At 39.7% G+C, this 17,457-nt stretch overlaps 1 protein-coding gene across 1 annotated transcript in view; it reads right to left on the reverse strand.

The window, feature by feature from the left end:
- Positions 1-5,663: 5,663 nt before the first annotated feature.
- SOS2 (SOS Ras/Rho guanine nucleotide exchange factor 2) overlaps positions 5,664-17,457 on the reverse strand; it is a gene marked incomplete at its 5' end in the record, with an annotated part of 72,657 nt that continues 60,863 nt past the window's right edge. Inside the window, 5 exon segments of the mRNA XM_034767911.1 lie at positions 5,664-7,613; positions 8,207-8,316; positions 9,782-9,823; positions 11,733-11,994; positions 16,125-16,241. Of these exon segments, the coding sequence (XP_034623802.1) occupies positions 7,104-7,613; positions 8,207-8,316; positions 9,782-9,823; positions 11,733-11,994; positions 16,125-16,241 (1,041 nt within the window).

The raw sequence follows: 17,457 nt of genomic DNA on the forward strand, positions 1-17,457 counted from the left end.
GCCAGCGCAAAATGGGACATAATTCAATTTGCAGTTTCTTTCAAATCCTGAATAGCCATTCTTGTAGAATATCACTATCATTCTTTTCTCCCTTCATTCACCCAAGATCTCTTTAATCAATTCATAAAATAGCAGACTTTAGGATTCAGGTGCATTGATAAATCCATAAACTGCTTGCACTTTTGCTTTTTTTCCTGAGTCTTTAAGAAGTTATATAGCCTATGAGAACCTCAGATTGTTGCTGTAATTATGAAGAGTAGAGAAGCAGCAACCACTATCAACATTCATTTACGATTTGTGGTGCTTTACAATGATTAAAAACAAAGGCAGCAAAGAAAATGCAAAATTGCATTACCTGATAATTTTAGTTTCCAGATTGTTGGGTTTGCTAATCCTGCCAAAAGGGCTCTCTTCTCTGCAGACAGACCATGGACAGTTTAACACTATGAGTGACAGCCTCATTTAGGTAAAATTTACCAACCTGAAAACTCACCAGAAAAGTTTTTTCCAAGAATTCAGAAAAGAGCTATTAGAATGATATGAGTTCTGGAAAACATGACTTACAGTGCAAAGCTAAAGAAATACAATCTATTTAGTTTATCCAAGAGAAGGTTAAGATCATGGTCTACAAGTACCAAATGGGGAAGGTTTCTGATAGTAGATGGCTCTTTAATCCAGCAGAAAAAAAAAGGCATAACTAGATCCAGTGGTTGGAATCTGAAGCGAGATGAATCCTGAAATAAATCTTTTCCAAACTCTCTCTTCTGGCCTTCAACCCTCTGATCCCAAACTTGCCAAACTGCCCACACCCGAGGACCAACCAACTCAAAACGGCACCAGACCCTGCCATAACAACAGATGCAAAACCTGCAGACATATCTCCACTGGTATGATGATCAACCCCCACCAAAATTTCAGGATCCCTGGGTCCTACACATGCCTATCACATGTGGTGTACCTCATCCAGTGCACTAAGGGTATGTCTACACAGCAATTAAACACCCGCAACTGGCCTGGGTCTGCTGACTCAGGCTCACAGGGTTGTAAAGTTACTGTGTAGACATTCCTGCTTGGTCTGGAGTCTGGGCTCTGGGACCCTGCAAGGGCCAAAGAGTCCCAGAGCCCAGACTCCAGCCTGAGCCCAAACGTCTACACAGCAATTTTTAGCTCCACAACCCGAGCCCCACGAGCCCAAGTCAGCTGACCTGGGCCAGCTGCAGCCAGGAGTCTTTTATTCCCATGTAAATGTACCCTAAATGTCCAAACAACTACTACGTGGGGAAAACCAATCACTGCGCTCCTGAATGAATGCTGACAGAAAAATGATAGACAAAACATACCTTCACCTCTGGGCGAACAGTTTTCACAAAATGATCCCTCCACATCTGACCTCTCAGTCCTCATCCTCAAAGGAAACTTGCACAACATCCTCAAAAGACAAGCCTGGGACGGTATACTCATAACTTTGGTAGACATTAAAAATCATGGTCTTAATAAAGATACTGGATTTATGGCCCATTACAACAATCTGTAACCAACTGTGACAGTCTGTACCCTATGTTCACTCCTTTGTTGAGATTATAACTTTTGTACCAACTATGCCTTGTAAGGTATCTGAAAACTCATAATCTGCTGATCATTATTCTTCTTATAAAATATGTGTGGCAACATTGTATGTAAAGCTATAAGATTCTACTGTATGAGATTAAGACATATTCCAAATCTGGGGAAGCAGCCACAAACCAGTTCCTCAATGACAAAACGCAAACTGACACCTCAGCCAGGTGTCAACAAAATCAAACGGACTATCACCTGTGTAAGTGGCCATTCTTTGGCTGGAAAAAGGGCGAGAGTGAGAAATTTACATTTTGACAAAGAAACAGCTGGAGTTTCCCATTCCCACAGACTGTCGTCTCCTGAACCCCCGCTGGAGATAATTCTCAAAGAAGAAGAAAAAGTATAAAGAATGGGGAACAGACACCCCAAATCACCTCTCCCTTCATCTCTACTCATGGCATCGACAACACTTGAAGGACAAGGAAGCATCACTGGTCTGGGGAGGGATCCTGGCAGATAGGAATTCAGCCAGTAAGACTGCCAGAACACGAGAGAGACTTTTGCTTTGAATTCACTTAGCTTGTTAAGTTAGGTGTGAGTAGCGTTTTACCTTTTATTTCTTTGTAACCAATGCTGATTTTTATGCCTCATTACTTATAATCACTTAAATCTATCTTTCTGTAGTTAAACTTCTTTTATTGTTTTATCTAAACCAGTGTGCTTGGATTGAAGTATTTGGGAAACTCCACTTGAGATAACAGGTTTTGTGCATATAATTTTCTATTAATGAAAGGATGCACTTTATATGAGCTTATGTTGCCCAGGAGATGGCTGGGCAGTACAAGACATATCTGCAGTGTAATTAAAGAGTGGCTGGCTATAGCGCTCGTACTGTATAGCTGGGAGTAATTTACCTGCTGGAGGCTGAGAGCGCAGGCCAGGAACTGGTTGCTCTCACAGCGAAGCAGTGTAAACGGCACTCCAGGTTGGAGAATGAAGGGGACACAGCTGTTCAGCAGTCCAGATTGTACCCTTAGTACGTCACACCCACTAACCCCATTTTTTTGTCCTATGGCTGCAAAGGTATTAAGTGGCTACTTCACCTTGAATGGTCTTTTACGATGTGTTAACTACTTATGCTGAACAACCTGTTCCACCTTGTATTTAGCTGTGACACTGAGGGCTAGTCTACACTGGCTTGTGTAGTTGCGGCAGAGCGCTGGGAGAGAGCTCTCCCAGCACTCTAAAAAACCACCTCCACGAGAGGCGTAGCTCCGAGTGCTGGTGCACTGTCTACACTAGCACGTTACAGCGCTGAAACTTGCTGCGCTCAGGGGGGTGTTTTTTGACTCCCCTAAGCGAGAAAGTTGCAGCGCTGTAACGTGCCAGAGTAGACAAGCCCTGAGTACCTTCCCCTGACCTGAAGAAGAGCTCTGTGTAGCTTGAAAGCTTGTCTCTCTCCCCGGCAGAGGATGGTGAATGGGAAGTAACAAGCCATCACACAAAATGTAAGGAGGGAAAGAGATGCGGCATTAGGCAGCAAGGTGACAGAGAGCCCACTCATGGAGTTCTGACTACCCTTTGAACTATTAGTATTGATTTATCAATCTGGCTGCTCAGCCTATCTGCTTTTAGGTCTGTTTTTTCCTCCCTTTTACAGTTTTTATTCAAAATTAGTAACAATGCTAGACTTATTAATATTTATGCAGGATATTATCACAACAATAATTTAACCATAAATGCCTTTATTAAATCCAAAGGCCTAGCGGTATTTGTACAATTGCTCTAAATATGCCTAAATAATAAGGAATTTACTATATCCAGACAGTAACAAAACCTTTATCAGCTTTTGATCAAGATACTTACGAATGGAATAAACCCAGGGGTGTTTAGACACATATTAGTCGGCTCCAGAATGGCCAGGCAGGTGTTCGCAATGAACCTTTTAAGAGTTTACTTTTTTATATCTTTTAACAAACAAGTGATGCCATTGCCGATTACCGACTTCAACTAAAACCAATTGGAGACAGTTCACTCTTATTTCCAGTCTTCATCCAGCTAAGATTTACAAATGCCTTTCTCCCCCATCTCTTTTCCCCTCCTTCTTGCTGACCCACAGTTTTTCCTTTCCACCTAGGTTCACACCGGCCCTAATTTTTGAGATAACACTGGTATATGAGGTGGGAAGGGCCATGCTGACTCTTGAAGACAGATTCTGTCTTATTTAAAACCAACTGCAGTCATCCCTTTCAGAGGCCTTCTTTTCAGAAATGTCCGGATTTCATTAGTTATTCTTTGAACCAGACATCCTCCCTACTTCATTTCTTCTAGCTCTGTAAGTCATTATTTTCAAAGCCTTTATTTTACTCGCTAGTTAGGGCCTTTCTTTACAACATGTATTTCTTTAAGTTTACTTTAATGATCTGATTTTATATTTATTCTACAATCAGCTTTGTGCCTGTCCAAGAGATAAAGCTTCTGAGTGTAATTTGGTACTCCTCATCCCTCCCACCCCACCCTTACGTTATATAAGACACTGTCATACAACGCCATCTCACTGACAGGATCCTTAACATGGTGGTGAAAGCGAAAGGGCTAATCTTGCTGCTCTGAACTCTAATAGGATTATCTTTTCTTTTTCTCCTTTTTGGGACAAAGATTGTTGGGATGTAAGGTGATCCATGAGAGCTCCACATTGTAGGCCATTGACCATTATAATTATTTAGTAGGTAAGACTGAGACTGGTCAATGCTGTATGAACTAGGAATTTGGATTCCTTAAATCACCAACTGAAGACCATTGGTTTGGAACCTGAATTTTGTGGTTCCTTGTTTCGTTTGGTTCATGTTCTCAGTAAGAACCAATGGAGATCTCTCTTATATGCAGCTGCTTTATTAGCCAATGCTTTTACATCTATCCCACCAAGAAGCCATTTTCTTTTGAATCTGGAGGAACACAGGATCTGTTCTGGACACACAGGGATGAGCTAGCTGTGCCATCTGACAACTGAGCGGAATGTCAATCTGAGCAGCAAATCTCATGAGAGCCAAGGATGAATCTATTATAAAGACTGTAGCCTCATGACTGTTAAAATGAACTACTCTCTGCTTGTAAGGTGCAGTGACATGAGAGCAACACACCAAGTAAAAGAAATTGTGAAAAAGGAAGTTGCTGAAGCTTCAAAATCCATTCTTACAGTGGTCTCCACTTTTTAAGCCACTGGGTGCTTAAAGGAAGATCTCCTCCTCTGATGGGATAACCTTCTTGTCTGGTGACACTACTTGGACACCTCTTAGGTACACAAAGCAAGGAATGTTTGGGTTCTCATAGCTTGTAGAATTTGAGAGGACTGCTTGCCTCTTCAAATTGTCTAGGTAGTCTTACTTCTAGTAACACCCTTGAAAGAAAAATGGACTGGCAAACTTGAACTGGAATTGACCTGAGAGGGTAGGGATTTTGCCAGGAGATTTAAAGCCCAGCTTTTCAACAGTATTGATGGCATATCTAGATATGGTGATGAAACAATCTAGAGGGAAAATCTTTTCTAATTTCTCTTTGTCAGAGTATTCAGCCCCAGAAGTTGATAAATATGCTCTAATTCAGTGGGAAGTTATAGTTTGATTATTGCATGAAATCTACGGCCTGTGTTATGCAGGTCAGAGTAAATCATAATGATCTCTTCTGACCTGAATATTTATCCATATATAACTCACATCCTTCCTCAGAGGAAAAGTTGGACTAAGAGGAGGGAAAGGGAAAGTGTTTTGGGGCTTTTTAAAGAGATGTTGTGTCTTCAGTTTGTTTGATTCTTCTTGAACTTAATTTTTTAAAGAAACCTTTGATGTAACATTCTCCCCTCAAAATGTTGTGACTCCTCTGCTGGAAGGGGTTAAAAACTCCTGGTGGGTTGCCAGATGGGTAGGACTTTTCTACCTGGGGTCCTCTCACAGCATTGAAATGGGCCAGTTAACTGCAGATAGGAAAGCAAACCTATCCTTGTCAGGCGTAGCAGAAGTGGCATGAAAGAATATAGGAATCTTGCACATCCTTGCAGATACTGTATTCCCCTCTCCCATCCTTACAAGGAACACACACTGGTCAATCTCTTAAAAATTAAGACTGGGGTGATTTATTAATCTTGTTAAGAACTCTGATACAAAGCACAGTAAAAGGCCACAGACCAGTAAATAAAATGTGGCTTTTGGCCACTTTACAAATTCTGCTACAGTACTACCAGTAAAACAGACTCACTCTCACACCAGTTCAAACAACAAGTAGTTCAACTGGCAAAGAAAAGTTCCATTCACTTTTCAGTTTAAAAAGTTTAATAAAGCTTTAAGTGTTTGCTGGTTTAAATGCTACCAATTTCCAAAAGGGAATTTGTAATTAAACGAAGTTAGAGCTAAAGAACATTATTAGGTTTGGAAGGCAAGACTTTGTTCCTAAGCCATAGGAAATGCTTCTGAATGTATAAGATTGCAAGAGTAGCAGACTGTATTACAGGCCTTAAGTCACTTAAATTTATACAGGTTATTAGCATTATCTGTAAATATACAATATAAACAACTGTACATACATGGCATATAGCTTTGTTCTCCGAAACAGTAGGCAACTCTTTAGCTTAAGACACCTTTGCTTGCCAAAACAAAAAGGCACATCTGAACAAAATGCATGCTAAATACTAGGGATTCTTTCCAATAACTGGGTTAGGTAGTCCTAGGTTATACTTTGTCAAAATAATCATAGAATGTCAGGGTTGGAAGGGACCTCAGGAGGTCATCTAGTCCAACCCCCTGCTCAAAGCAGGAACAATCCCCAAGCAGATTTTTGCCCCAAATCCCTAAATGGCCCCCTCAAGGATTGAACTCACAACCCTGGGTTTAGCAGGCCAATGCTCAAACCACTGAGCTATTCCCCCCCTAAAACTAATAGTGCATTCTGGTATCTTCATTTAGATTTTCAACTCATTTTTCTGTTTCCTCTTCAGCAGCAAATGACTGGACATTAAGACATGGCATTAAAAATTTGAGAACAGTAGTTGTCATTCACAAACTTCCCAGATTTACATAAAATTCGAAGGCAAGTAGCCAGAGGTTTAAAATCAGTAACACTATCCATCCTCATGCTTGTGTAGCAATTCCACTGGTTTTTTTTTTTGTTTTTGTTTTTTTAAATAAAGGCCACTAGTGCTCAAATTTGAAAAATTCCACAAACGCACCTTTTTTTTCCGGCTCAGTGCAATGAACTGATAGTTTAAATTCATGTAGTGTAGTTTACAGTGCAAAATATATAATCTTTATACTGGCATAGCTGTCGGCACTGAGGATCTGAGACAAGGCAATGCTACTGATCACCTGAGGGTAATGCTGTGGGAGTAGACAAAGAGCAGAGGGTTTTTCTAATTTTTAACTTTTTTTTTTTGATCAGCAGCACTTTTGTAAGAGCATTATTTGTGAAAGTACTAAAATACACTGCCTTTTTTTTTGAATAAATAAAAAGGAACTTTACAAATACTATTCCAGTGTCAATGACTAATATGGCTAAGGTCATTGAGGAGTTTCTGCATTTTCTAGCAAAGACTGTCTGTCCAAAGGAGGATGGGAAAGCTCCCTTTTGTAAGTCTTTGGTGGCAGTTTTGGTAACTGAGGGCTAGAATTTTGCCTTGGTGGGACTGGGGGAGCTAGAGGATGGGCAAGGTTGTTGTGACTCGAGCTGAGCCCACAGCAGCGACGCAGGACCCTTGGAGAGGGTGTGCTTGGAGGAGTGTTTGGTGAGCTTGGGCATGTGCTGGCTTCCCTGAACCGATCTGGATCTCTGTGAAAGCGTCCCACTGGCGGTGGCTGGAGGTTAAATGGACAGTTTATGAAGTGTTCTGGAGGCCGAAGTGGTACTGGTGGAGGGGTGTCAGGAAGAGGGTCTCTTGGAGGGGGTGGTGGTGGACTATGCAGCAGTTGATCAAATGGATTATTGTAAGCAGGAACTCTAGGTTGTATCTTTGGAGGAGGCGGTTGCCTTGGTGGAATAGCAGGAGGATCATCATCCAATTTTAAACTTCCCTGAAATACAGAAAAAGAAATCACCCAAAGAACCTTTCATTTCTTATAAAGTAATATATTTCCTGACATGCACTGAATGAAGGTGTAGAGTGAAAGTTTCGCTAGTTGAAAAAGTGACAAAGTGTAGCCTTTAACGGGCAAAACATCAGGTTGAGAGAACTGATTTTTACAAACCCAGTGGTAAGAGTTTTTCCCTAAGATTAAAATCATTCTAATATGTATACACACCCACAAAATAAAGAGCAATGCATCATAGTGTACTGTGTTCATATAGTTTATTTGCAGTTTAATTATGCTACTTCATATTGTACTAGGACTAGTATTGCCGTGTATTTTGCAACAGTAATGAAGTCTTATTAATATGAAACCGCATTTCAGCTCTCTGCTATTAAGTTTTTGCTAAGAAGTGGGGCAAATAGGGTAAGGCTGTTCTGTGAGATTTATTAGGTTTGACGATTAGCAAATCAGAATTAACAAGATTGCACTACATTACAACAATGTGCACATGTCAAAGACCAATTGTTTCATAAAGCTGATCAAATCCACCAACACGTTTACTAACAAGATGATTTAACTAACACACACACAATCACCTTAGAGTTAGAAGCATCCTGATCAAACTTTTTGCGTGGAGGAAGTGGAGGAGGAACCAGAGGCTCTTCACTTAGTTTATGTATACTACCACACGAACTGAAGAAAGATTCTAAAAAGAGATAAGGTGAGTTTCAGGTGGTGCACAATAAAGTCAAACATTCTGAAATTTTTTAGACAAAACTACCAAAAAACTAACAGATTCTTACAGACACAAGGTGGGTGAAGTAATATCTTTTATTGAACTAACTTCTGTTGGTGAGAGAAGCAGGTCCAAAAAGATATTACCTCACTCACCTTGAGTCTCTAATATCCTGGGACTGACACGGCTACAAAAACGCTGCATAAAACAGATTCTTGGTATTCAGTGGCATCACTAATTGTTCAGCCCAGCTGAAGGAAGTTACATTACCAGCCATTTTTGTAATTATACACTGCATTTCACAAAGCAGACTTCGGTATGAAGTACAATATATACTCATACGGCAGGTAATAAGCAATATTGAATGCCTCAATTTGACAGTCTTCCTATGCTCTCTGTATTTAGAAAATGAAGGCCTCATAAGAAAAGTTAGTAGACAATGAAACTGTTTCATTTGGAAGTTTTTTCATGAGGAAGAATTCATTGTCTTTAACTGGAAGCAAGTAGTGGTGTATGTGGTTTTGGCATATGTTTAAATCAAAAACTGGCATGGAAAACCTCCTCCTTCTGTCCAAAAAGTGATTACACGTTCACATTTGGAGTTTACAGGGCTACTTATGGAATAACAGCAGTTCTGTTGCAATCCCACAGCAGAAAAAATGGTAGAGCAGACAAAAATAGTACATAAGACTCCAACTGTTACAACTTCTTTCATCCCTTTAAAAGTTTACAACCTTTTCCCTTTGGAGAAAAAAAAAAGGGGAATATTTAAGAGTTGTTCAGAAAAATATTAAAAGTTAGGCATTTAAATAAGAAAACACTGGCTCTTGCTAAAGCTCGTTTCTTTTCCATTTATGTGCATGATGCAGATCAGTATATTAAGTGGATTTGTTTTCCCAATTTCGTACTGTATTCTACAATTCTGGATTTTCATAAAAATAAATTGCAAATAAAAACACCTGCTTTTATTCAAGAGGATAGGCACAGGTGGCAGCATTGTTCTCAGTTGTATATCAGATGTACAAAGCATATGAATACAGTGTCAGCTCACCACATACGGTATGGAAAGCACCTTTTCTCTCCCTAACAGTAGAGCAAATCCTTGCATGAGATTTTAATGCCAACCACCATAATATCTAGTTACTTTATCTGTGCAGTTAGCCAGTCTTTATCAATTAAGCAACAGTGGGGAAAAACAGCCATGTTATTTGTTAGGCTCAAACCCAAGCAGTCCTTAGATTTTATGCATCATTTTACTATATGCTCTACCTAACGTGAAAAGCCCCGCCCCCCCCCCCCTTTTTTTAAATGAACTGGTCTAACATTTTATACCTTTATTATGGGAGTTTCATTATTCTTAGGCTCTTATGGTACAAAAGCAGATTTAGAAAACGGAAAGAATTTATTGACAAACTACAGGAGTCAGGGTACTCACTTGACTGCGGCAAATGGACAGGAGCAAAGATGCTATTGTTACCTAATAAAATGAAAAATGGATCAAAAAATAAATTTTGCCACCAAAACAGTGTTCCCCCTCCCTTCATCTGTTTATAAAACATCTCAAAGACCAGTATGTACTGGCGTGCATCTTTAAAATATCTCTGATGTACTATCAAATCTATTGTTGAAACAAGGTACATTCTACTATGTAAATATTTCGAGGCCAAAAACTTTGATAGGTATTGTTGAAGAATATATGGCTTTTTAAACAATATTAATAAAATGTTATAGTTAAGAATATACTGAATACTAGAAACGTAGGAAATTACAACTGAATTTTGACACCAACATCAACCACCCTAGTCACCTTTTACCTACAGGCTGGAGAGCCCTCACTATTTGCCACATGAAACACAAGTCTGTCATGTAATCCCCTTTCTTAGTTTTATGGTGATATGTGAACATAACTCTTATCCTTCCATTCCAGCCCATGCAATATGTACTGAGAGGGTATCACCGGGTGGTTGTTGTATCCTTTGGATCCTGGCACCCAAATCTATCAACAGGTGAACAAGTGTGAATGGTCAACTGCCCACTGACAGCGCAACACAGAGCGACCAGATTGAGAGGGGAGAGGAAATTCCGAAGGTGGACTTCATTCCAGCACAGATGACAAACACACAACCTATGCATTACTTAAAAGCCCTACTTTAACCCTCAAAATAAGGCTTAAGGGGTGCATACGCCATGTGCTGACCTTCTGTGTAGGAGTTAATTTCACCTGACTGCACTTCACCCTCATCAGGTAGTCATAGGACTGAACTGAATGGGCCAGTAGCATTCTCCGAGAGACAACCACTTCCGCGGCTGTGCGTGGGACAGCTGTTTTAAGAGGGGGGAGGAAAGGGCACAGAGTTCAAGTTCTTTTGTGAACAACATTAGATGTTGACTTCCATTACGTACTTCGTGCATAGCTTCTATGGGCAAGGAGTGCAGTAGAAACACAGTTAGTTCAATAGTGCTGATGAAGTAGATACAAGCTCTGCTTGTAACTTCCATGAACACTCACGTGTCATTTGTGGGAGAAAGGGCAAACATTACAGGCCTGTGTTTGGAACAAGTTTCCCAAGCATAACCTCAGCAGCTGGCAACCACCGTATACCATTTCAGGCCTCTCTGAAGCTTTAAGGACCCATCATCCTGTGCCACTCCCAGCAGTAACAGACTCTGCTGAAAAGGTGCTCATGGGTTTCAACTTTTTCGTGGAACTCAGGGTTGCTCTATTTTCTCAATTGTCCCCATCCTTTCTCTCAAGAAAGCCTCTCAATTTATTTCCAAAGCGGCTTTATATCCCATCACTATCACAATCCAGTACATTAGAGTTTCTTCTACAAATGAGACTTGCTTTGGCATTGTAATAAAGATGATATGCTATATTAAATAGCAGAACAGTCTTGTTGGTGCCCCTTCTTTCAACACCAGCATCCCTTGTGACACCAGTGTCGCCCCTCTGCCAAACAGTACTAGATACCTGGTTATATCCAAGGAGAAGTAATCAGTAACACAGAGTCTGGATACAACTTGTGTTACACACACCCCCACACCCCCACCATCCTTGCTTGGCTTCCAAGAAGCAACTATGCCTCAAGAACTGACCCTATCAAGCCCAAGGCAAAGAGCAAACTCTCCTGTTACTTGTACAGCTCCCTCTATACAGGACCTTGTAAAAACCAAGAACTAACACCATCATGTGCATTTCTTCCAGGACTAAAGGCTTGCATGCAACTAGAAAAAGAACATAGAAAGAAGACTACATTTAATAGCACCACCTGGCATCACCTGCCACAACAAAACATTTTTTTAAGGAACAACAAGAGCCTGTGCAGAGGTGAGGTGGAATAGGAAATGAAAAAAACAAGTAAATATCAAATAGATTATATACATACCATAAGAACTGTTGAGATCAATATCTAAAAATACACTGAGTTCCGAAGAGGCAGACACTGGCGGAGTAGACGGCGTATTCGGAGAAGTTGGGGCCGATGCTGCTGACTCATGCTCTGCTTCAGTAATTCTACTGAAACTTATTTTACATGGTTCCCTTTCCAGTGGCGTTGGGTGACCTCGCAAGGTTCCAGAGGTGGAGCCATGTCTGCCAGTATTGGGCCTTATTCCAGGAGATTTTAGAGGGTATGTTGTTTTCCTAGGCTAAAGGAAGTAATCATGATTAATATTACTAGTATTTAGTACAGGAAACTAACAGTAAAAATGCCAACCCACTATCTGACATTGGAAAAAACAAACAAAAAAGGAACTGAGTACACAACTCTGAACAAAAATCATAATTTTGTTTAATGGTAGGTGATTTTTATAACAGGTCTAAGTTTATAACGGGTCTGTCAGTGTTTATTACAAACTACTCTTTATGGGGTTTTAATAAAATTGTGAAAATTTGCTCCGCTCAAGAAATCTTTCTTTCAAGAATTCTAAAGAATTGTTAGTCTGGAGTTTCAGGTGTGTGTCGATCAGGACAAACCATGGGAGTCAGCAAGTGGTGTCCCAGGGGAGCTTTTTTGAAGACTGTAGTCAGAAGGAGCCAGACTACAGGGGCAGTCAAATCACCTCACAGTAAGGGTGACGTGACAATCCTATTGCTTATACTGTAGAAATTCACCAGGCCCTTACCCACATGCATAGATCCAAGAGTTGGAATCCCATGAGATAGGAATCTTTGAATAAGAATAGTTTTTTCTTTATTTTTATATACTCTGGTATCCGATTTAGTCTCTAGTATCTGATTTAGTCCGTATACAATTCTTACCCATAAGAGTGACAGATGCGGCTGATATGACATTGCAGTCAAAAGAAGCATGAATTAATCTGAATTGCACTTAATAATTCTAATACAGCACAGATAAACATTGATTATCTGAAAGGTACCTATGTTCTTATATCACATCCACCAAGGTGGTATCAGAGTGCCTCAAGAACACTCAGCTAATTTCAGTTAAACAAAACTCAATTCTACAAAAAATGGAGGTTACTGACTTGTAACTGAAGGTTCTTCAAGATGTGCGTTTCTAGTGTGCCTGAGATCAGAGATTGATAGCAAGTAGTGTCCGTTGGTCCGCACCTACACAGCTGTTCTCCTTGTGCTCCAACTGAAGGTACAGGAGGCGGGACGGACAGATTCTTCTTCAATTCCTCTCTTACCACCAATCAGAAGAATTTGAAGAAGATGGAAAGAAGGGTAGGGTCATGGAATAGAGACAGGGATCCCACATCACCAGTTACAGGTCAGTATGCTTTTGTCTTTGAGTGCTGGTCCCTATGTGTATTCCACATGTGAGTGATTGATAAGCAGTAGTTAAACAGGAGGGGTCGGGGATGCAGTAGGTATAGATAGTTATAATACTGCCGTTCCACCAGCTACATCTACAGAGGAGGCTTGAACTAATGCATAATGTTTCATGAATGTATAGCCACTCTACAGATGTTCCATATAGATACACCTCTCAAAGAGATGCTGCTGTGGTTGCCTGTACTCTAGTGGAATGGGCAGTCACCCCATCTGGAGGAGGAATAGAATGATGCAGCTGGAGATTCACTCAGTCTCTGAGCAGATAGCGTCTGCCCTCATGACTGTTCTGCTACAGCAACAGATAAGCTTGATGATTTTCTAATCGATTTCACCCTTTGCAGGTAGAACACCAGTGCTCATCTGATGTCCAGAGTGTGAAGTCTTCTCTCCTCACTGGAAGCATACGCTTTGGGGAACAATACCAGTAAGTGGATAGGTTGATTTATGTGAAACTCAAATTACTTTTGGGACAAAATTGGGGTGAAGGTGAAGGAAAATGAAGTGTCCTACTGGAGGATGGAAGGCACTGATTGCTGCTAGATGAACTGCAGGGGAACTAATGAAAAGCCCTGAAGTTTTCAGCGACAGGATAACCCTGATGTTTTGGACTATCTGCAGATTCTGGAGGACCAATTACATTGTGCCCAGGAAGAGAAACTTCCATTTAGCCAAATAACATGTTCTGCTGTACTCTTTCCTGCTTTGGTTGAGAATAAACAACAATCTCCAAGCATGAACATTCTAGATCTGATGCTCGTCCAAATACCAGGCTGTAAGGTGAAGGGGCCTTAGGTTGGGATACTTGTTGTTGCTGTTCTTCCGAGGTAGTAGATACGTGAAGAGTTGGATGCTGATGAGAATATAGGTTGACAGTCACAGAAACAAGAAATGTCCAGAGCCTCCAAACTCCTCCAAAGAGAGTGCCAGTTCTTGTTCAAATAGCAGAGATATCGGAACCAGTGGGTGAAAGCTCCTGCCTATGGACTGAGGAGGGGAACATTCCCATCTCCTCAAGGTAGTTTCCTCCTATGTTCACATTTTTCATGTTCAAAAAAGAACAGACTATGAATAAGAAAAAGTGAAGATATCCTCCCATGAAGTGTAAGTTTAGGTTCGTCTCAAGAGTCTGGGGCAATCCAGTAATTGGGACCGATGAATCCAGCGCAACCACAGTCGTCATGGATAGCAGGTCGGGAACACCAAAGTGTCTACTTAGGAGCTCTTAAATGGGATTGGCAGGTGCCAATCCTTATGCTTATGAATTGGCATTGATGTCAGTACCAGCAGATCCTCTCTCTTTTGTGCCTTGCCCTCCTGATCAGAAAGTTTAAGTGAGCTTAAATCTTTAAGAACTGTGTGTGAGGACACACTGGACTTGGACAGAGTCAGGGAAGGATCACTTCTCTCAGAAAAAGACCTGGAAGAAAATCTGTCCTTATGCTTAGAGTGCCCCTGACTCTCATGAGAAGCCCTGTACGGCGACTCCTTGGACTCAGCAGTTCTGGCTTCCTCTCCTGGGCTTGTGCTAGTTGGGACACTACTCATTGGTTGAGGCCAATGTACAGGTGGGTCCCCCTGGCCTGGGTCAGACGGAGGTCTCATAACAGCTTACAGAAAAGGCTTTCTCAGACAGAGCTCTCACGTCTCATGGTTTTGAAGGAAAATGAGCAGCAAATACTGCATTTAGCTAAGACATGTGCCTCTCCCATAGAATAGAGGCAGTGTTGGTGCTCATTGCTCACAGAGAAGGAGCGGGGGAGGGGAGGGGAGGAGGAGGAGATGCAGTTGTTAAACTCAAGACTCTGGGCATAAGCTTTGTCCATGGGAAGAGACTCCCTGAGGTGCGGAGAAAGTATGTTATCAAATACATCAAGATTAAAACTAACTACGCTAAAATACTAAAAGCTATTTATAATATATTTACTGCTTTGAAGAAGAAAGAAGCATGAAGAAAATCTGTGGACAATGAGGATTCAGACTCAGGCCATGTGATGGTAAAAAGGAACTGGAGTGGTGGCAGTTTGCACTGCCCCTTACATCCTCATCTGGAGCACAGGGAGAACAACTGAGCAAAACTCTCCAATCTCAGGCACATGGTGCACATACATGTGGAATACCTACAGGCACCATGTTTTTAAGGAGGCATTACTTTAGCAGCACTTCATCTGATTCTCTTGGTAGAGGAGAAGTATAACCTTAATCACCCTTAAGACACAAAAACTGTTAACTGCTTTATGGTTCTCTTATCCCAAGAATAAGAAAAAGGCACTCCTGATTTGCCAAGAGTTATAGCAAAGAATGACATAATAGTAAGTTTTCTATGAGGCAAAATATCGTGAAAATCACTTTATGCTTCAGCAGCTGTTATTTTAAAAATAAAATGTTAATTAAAATGACAAACTAATCAACACTATCTGGCTTCACAAGAAGATTATACCCCATTTTAAATTCTGTAGTATATTTCAGTTCAGCACCGAAGTGAAGAGAATTTCCATTTAGCTCTGAAAGTGAAGTTTATTTTTGAAAATATTCCTCTGAATGTCAGAGAAAAATACCAATTAACATTTATTTCAAAATGCTTTTACAAAGGTCTCTCCATTTTATTTTATGCAGGTTTTTCCACATTCTGTAATTAAAACCATTTCACAATGCTATCAAGCCATTTTACATTATTTTACAAGTTCTAAAGAGAAGAACTACACTGCATAAAATCAAACATTTAAAGCTATTCTTTCCAAGATTTTATTGTAAAACACAATTTGCCTATAAAGCCAAAAGAGGTGTATTTTTAGGAACTAAAATAATCTCTCAAACTAAAAAACCAACAGTTTTGGAATAAAGAGTCTTGTGACAAAAACTCAAGAAACATCTATAATTTCAAAGGAAGTAAATACACATTATTAAGAGTACTATTCATATTTATTAAAGTATCAGTAGATTTAAAATACTTAGAACAAATTACAAGAAAAAGACGTACAAATCTAGGTGGCTGTTTGCAGTTTCGAGGTTCAATTTCTAATGATTTGTTGAACAAGTAGTCTGTAAACTCTTTTTCTGGTGCATTTCCCATAGGATTGAGATTTTCAAAGAACCGCTAAAATGAGGTAAACAAGTTTCAATAAATAATTTTATATGCTCTTAACAACATATGCATGTATAGAAAATACAAAACTGTTCAATGAAATCTGAACATTTCATTGGCTACACGCAGCTTTTATACTCCTGTTAATTCATTCCTGGAAAAAATACAGCAACAAGTCCTGATGCAAATGACACTAAAAAACATACAAGTTAATGATAATTAGGCTTGAAAGGATTAGATTTTTACCAGTAAATGTCAATTTCAGTGTACACACACAAACCAACAAAAAAATTTTTCCATTGATGATAATCAAAATTTATGGACAGGCAGAGTAAGAAAAATGCTGCTTGAAAACTTAAGAGTTTGATTTAGGGATATTTATTTTGTACATTTTGACATGTAATAGTGACAATTTGTTTTAAGGATTATAAACCTTTAACTTTTTGAATCTCAGCAGCTATTACATAAATTTTGTCTGACCTCACCTATTCTGACACTCCACCCATATTTTCCTGCAACTGTGAAAATTTAAATAGATAAAAGTCTAAAAAATGCTTAAAATAAACATCAATATTATCTGTCAAAATTATAAAAATTGAATCCTGCCTAGTCTAATGATAATGTAAAATTTTCTGACTAGAGGAATTATTTTAAATCACATGAACAGAGCTATTTTAAATGTAACAATATTCTGTAAAATGCTTTGTAGTTATGTAGATGATTTACCAAGTATCTCAATGCAGTCATCAAGATCTTCCAGTTCCTTCATTTTCAAACATTCCTTTTTTACCGACATCAATATTTACAACCTATAACTTACGATTATTGTATTTGTCTTTTCTTGATTTGTTTTCAAAATATTCCAATGCTCCTCTTCGTAATTTTAAAATTATATCACTTAACCTTTTTCCAGAACTGTTTTCAATAATGAACAGCACAATACAAAGAATGCTGTTTCTCAGCTACAGTTTCAGAGTGACCAGAACTGTACACGTTATTTCAGGTGAGAGCATATCGTTGAGTTAAAGAATGGCATTTTGGTCTTTTCAGTACTGTTCTCATTTTTTATGGAGCCTAACATTGTGTTGCTTCTTTAACTGGTGCTGTAAACTGAGCAGACATTTATTGAATTGTCCACAAAACAGCCCAGGAGGTTACAATTAATTAGCTGAGTGGTTACAAAAAGAACAGGAGTACTTGTGGCACCTTAGAGACTAACAAATTTATT

The sequence above is a fragment of the Trachemys scripta genome, chromosome 4 (assembly GCF_013100865.1).
Source record: "Trachemys scripta elegans isolate TJP31775 chromosome 4, CAS_Tse_1.0, whole genome shotgun sequence".
Taxonomy (NCBI): domain Eukaryota; kingdom Metazoa; phylum Chordata; order Testudines; family Emydidae; genus Trachemys; species Trachemys scripta.